General features: G+C 44.1%; 1 protein-coding gene across 1 annotated transcript; it reads left to right on the plus strand.

The window, feature by feature from the left end:
- The first annotated feature begins 665 nt into the window (after positions 1-665).
- Positions 666-4610, plus strand: LOC118591824 (natural cytotoxicity triggering receptor 1-like). The gene is made up of 7 exons (XM_036200234.1): positions 666-699; positions 777-812; positions 1000-1284; positions 2917-3195; positions 3409-3456; positions 4184-4231; positions 4357-4610. Exons 1-7 carry the CDS (start codon positions 666-668, stop codon positions 4608-4610), a joined length of 984 nt encoding a protein of 327 aa, XP_036056127.1.
- The last annotated feature ends 319 nt before the right edge of the window (positions 4611-4929 follow it).

The following is a 4929-nucleotide window of genomic DNA, read 5'->3' on the forward strand; positions in this document are numbered from 1 at the left end:
GAGAGACCCTGCCTCAGTGAATAATGTGGAAGAGCAATCAAAGGTGATCCATGGCATCAACTGCAGGCCTTTACATGCACACGTGTCCATGGATGTTTCTATATACATGCAAACATACATACACACACATATGCACACCACACATGCACATGAAAATAAAAATAATAGAATAAGAGCATTGTACTGGAATAAAATAGCAAAATTTTTAATATCACATTAGTGTTGCTTTCTGATTAAACCAATCATCAAATCCAAACACATACATGTTACACACAGGAATATGAAAGTTAAAATTCCCATTTTGGGAAATCCTCAGACATTTTGCTCTGTAATTCTCCCCCATGCCTTCCCCTGAATGAATTAAAGGTTGACCGAGAAACAGGTTTCAGACTGGGCAGATGATGGTCAAGGGAACCTTTTAGACTCAAAATGTGGTTAAATGTGTTGTGTGAACCACAACTTTGCCTGAAGCCCAAGGTCAGTGGTGAGGGGAGATCTGTGACTCTTTCTGTTTTTAAAAAAAAAAAGTGTGAAAGTCCCATGGAGATTGGTGTTAGAGCTCACCCACCACATCCTGTGCATCTCCCTCACCCACTGGACTCAGTACACACACACACAAATGCGCGCACACACACACAGAGTTCAGCATTGGTCTTGCCAGTGGTATGCTGTCCACACTCACTGCCCTAATCTGCCTCCGTAAGTCCTTCATAAAAGGGGGGTGGAATCAAGAGCACAAGTGGGGGAGACATTGTATCATTCTTACTGTTTTCTAGAGCTATGTTGGAGCCAGAGGATCAACACAGAAAAACGTAAGTCCTTCCTCCCTTGAGAGCCTCAGGACCGTTCATCTCAGGTTCATCTCAGAGTCCATCTGAGAACATCCCAGAAACAGAGATGAGCATTCTGCCTCACTATGATGGCCTCAAACTGGCTGAGGGTAAGTAGAGAAGATAGGTAATGGTTCACCTGGGACTCCTGCCTTTGGTTCCTTTTCAGAGAATCTCCTGAAACCCATCATCTGGGCCCAACCCACTACCAGGGTCACAAAAGGAACCCCTGTGTCCATCTGGTGCCAGGGGCCTCAGAGTGCCTCTGAGTATCAACTGTACTTTAGAGGAAACATTTTGGCCTTGAAGAGACCAGAGTCACGTAGATCCAGGAGCAAAGTAAACTTCTTCATTCCACAAATGACCTTACACACTGCAGGGGAGTACACTTGCTTCTATCAGAGTGGGGAGCTTCAATCAGAACCCAGTGATCCCCTGGTTCTGGTAGTTACTGGTGAGTGTCTTGGTTTTTATATCGAGAGGCATGTTGGTATGAATCATGGGGAGTGCCTGTGTTCACAAATTCCAAAATCTCTTTAAGCCCCACTCTGATACTGCTTATCTTGGCTAGGAGTCAGGGGATGTGTCCAATTACAGCTACTTCCTACAAGGATAAACTACATGGGTCAGCTCTCTGCCCTGGCATCAAAATGTGTCTTAGGTCAAGATCTCTGAAAGATGTTTCTAAAATAGGCCACTCTGTGCTGGGGTAAGGCTAAGTAAGGACTGATAGGCAAGAGAATCAAAGCTAGACAGGAAGAGGTTAGCCTTTGATGGAGTTTCATCAGAAAATGTAGCCACACACATGGTTCTCAAATTTATCCAAGCTTGAAAATTATCTAGAGACCTTGTAAAAACACAGAGAGCTCTCACACATGCGTGTTCATGGGAGCATTAGTCACAATAGCCAACAGGTAGTCACCTGTTGATGGCTCATGAATAGGAGAGCTTGCTGTTCAAGTAGGAGAAACTGCATTCAAATCCTCAGAAACCACATAAAAAGTCAGGTGTGTCTGTAACACTAGAACTGGGCAGGGACCAATGCCAGATTGCTGTGGCTTCATAGCCACCAGCCTAGCTGTAGGTTCAATAGCCCCTGTCTCAAGGGAATAAGATAAAGAGTGAAAAAGCAGGACATGCAACTCTGGCCTCCACACATGAGCACCCAGGTACACACAATGATACACACACAGGAGCATACACTACATATACCACACACAATCACACAGAGGGAAAAATAGAGAAACTAAATAAATAAGTAACCTCATACCAAAAGGAAGTAATAACACTACTGTCTCTTGGATACTGGAGATCAAGCCCAGACCTGAGGATCAAACTCAGGTCTTTACCAAGTTACCTCCCTCAAAATGATGTCTTTAGGGCAGGGGAAAGTCCAGGAGGCCTCAACCCTACACACAGAACTAAAGGCAACTGAGAGAGGCTGACAGCAGGAGATAGTCTTATCCAGCAGAGACCACACCAATTGGATATCCCATACCAATGGTCAGCTCTGAAAACATATCAACAAGTAACAGTATACTGACTGAACAGGTTGTACTCATGTATTTGGGAACATGTATAATCATATATGTATGTGTGTGTGTATAAGTATATATGTGTGTATGTATATGTATACATACACAGATATGTATGTAACAACAAATACTGAAATAAGGGAGACCACCAGTTTGAAAGGGAGCAAGGGGGTATATAGGAGGTTTGGGAGAGAGAAAGGGGAAATAGTGTAATTGTAATATCAAAAAATTATAATTTTTAAAATTTTAAAGACTGTCCTAGAGTTTCTGATGCAGTGGTTCTGGGTAGGGGCAGAGCATCTTCAGGCTTCTAGGTGATGTGAGTGGTTTTGGTCCTGAGAAACAAATTCAGAGCCAAAGAGTAGAGATGCAGAAGCTATGGCCTAAGTCCCTCAGTTCTAAAGGATAATGGATCTATCTGTGACAAGCACAAGTTTAGGAAGCAGAATCAGCCCAGATTCCAATATATTTGCTCACAGGGACAGGGAAGCAGTAGATTGAGGAGTCAGGGTGTGATAAAGCTCTCTATACCAGCTCTCCTTCTCCCACAGGTCTGTATGACATACCCAAACTCCAGGTTCACCCAGGGCACGAAGTAACCTTGGGGGAGAATGTGACCTTCTTCTGCCATCTGGTGGCTGGGACAAGCAAATTCTTTCTGCTCAAGGAAGGACGATCCAACCATGTCCAGCAAAGATATGGGAACAGCCAAGCAAAGTTCCCCATGGGCCCTATGACCAGAGCCCACAGAGGAACATACAGATGCTTTGGCTCTTACAGTGACTATACCTGGTCTTTCCCCAGTGAGCCTGTGACACTACTCATTCCAGGTAAGGACATTCTCACCTGTGTCTTAACCACAGCCCTAGAGGATACCCTTGACAGTGATTTTTTTTAAAGATAGCAAAGAGTTCTCTGCTTCTTAAAGATCCAACCAGCCACTTGGGAACACAAGAGGGGCAGAGAAAGATGAAGGAATAAAGGATACAGGAGGAGACGTAAAATTCTATTTAAAAAAAAAAAGAATTATTTTCTGTTTCTAGGTGTTGGGAACACCAGCTTTGCACCTACAGACCCTACTTCTTCTCTTGGTGAGTCACTTCCAAATTGACCAGAAAGGACCTGGGGAATTGGCTATTGGTGAAGGGCTCACCACACTAGCTTGAGGACCCAAGCTGGATCCACAGTCAAGCACAGAAAGAAACAAACACATCCATGCTACTTGTTTGTGATCTCATCAAGTGTTCTCCTGTCCTATACTGTTCATACAACCATGCCCAGGGAATGGTGACATCCACAATAGACTGGGTCTTCACACATCAATTAATAATTAAAGCAATCCCACACAGACAAGCCCACAGGCCCACCTGATCTAAATAATTCCTCACTTGAACTCACTTTTCAGACAACTATAGAGTATGGCAAATTGACATTTAAACCTAAGCATCACAGAAACGATGATGTGGATGGGGGAGCAGCTCACTTCAGATGGTGAAGAAAATGTCATGTATGGATTTGTCTTCCTGTGAGAAGAAAATTACATTGAATAGATGAGGAAAATGAGGCTTCCCCAGAGTTTCCATCTGGCATGAAGATACATGTATTTGTACTGTTGGTGAATCCAAACTTGAGTGCGTCCATCTCTTTACTAGTCTACTCTATTGCCATATAAAGCCCCTGAGACTTGGAATTCTGGGTGAGGACCAACATTGGAACGCCATAGGATGCCATGGGACATACACAGAAAAAAAAGTTTCAAAGGAAGGATGCAACACTATCCTCTGTTCACTCATCCCTTCTTCTTTTCCTTATCCTCAGATTATAGGGTGTTCGACTCCACAGCTGAAGAATCAGGATTACAAGAGGGTAAGCAAACAGCTAGAAGCATAGACTCTGAGGAAAGGTGCAAGGCAAAGCGGGAGTGCTAAGCAGAAGAGGGAGGATGGCTGGGTGTAGCGTCTGTCAGCAGTCACCCTGTCTTCTGACTCCAGACTCTGTCTTCTGGGATCATACTACCCAGAATCTCATTCGGATTGGTCTGGCATGCGTAGTCCTGATGGCTCTAGTATGGCTTTTGGCTGAAGACTGGCTCAACAGGAAGAAGGCTCAAGAGGGGATCAACGAATCAGCAACTTGGGAAGGCAGGAGGAGAAGATGGAGAGTGCAACGTTCCCTTGAAGAGGAACAAAGGGATGCAATCTCTCTGAGGGAAGTGAAGGCAGCTCCTGGACCTGGGACCATATGAGCTTTATGCTGCCCCCTGGAGGAAGGAAGAGGTCATTGCAGGAATGAAGGGGTAGTGTCACCAAGTTTGGCAAAGCATCCTAAAGGGCATGGTGAGATGAAGCCTCTAAGTTTCTACTGCAGGCAAATTATTGCTGTCTCTGTTACGCTTTAAGTGCTTTAATGCTTATTTACTGCAAGCCACACTTTTAACAGCTCTGGTCTTTCCTAGAAATAGCTACCTTCCAATGTTCTGGCCATGGGAATATTTCCTTGTTACTTTGGTCTTCATGATATTTTTCTCTAATTTTATTTATGTGGATGGGTGTTTTTCAGGCATG

Source organism: Onychomys torridus, chromosome 1 (assembly GCF_903995425.1).
Source record: "Onychomys torridus chromosome 1, mOncTor1.1, whole genome shotgun sequence".
In the NCBI taxonomy this organism is placed as follows: domain Eukaryota; kingdom Metazoa; phylum Chordata; class Mammalia; order Rodentia; family Cricetidae; genus Onychomys; species Onychomys torridus.

Excerpts from the sequence above, each read along its gene's own strand:
- LOC118591824 (XM_036200234.1), top strand. The coding sequence starts at position 666 with ATGCTGTCCACACTCACTGCCCTAATCTGCCTCC. Across the intron at positions 700-776 it reads CACTGCCCTAATCTGCCTCC|AGCTATGTTGGAGCCAGAGG; the intron begins GTAAGTCCTTCA and ends ACTGTTTTCTAG. Across the intron at positions 813-999 it reads GAGGATCAACACAGAAAAAC|AGAATCTCCTGAAACCCATC; the intron begins GTAAGTCCTTCC and ends GTTCCTTTTCAG.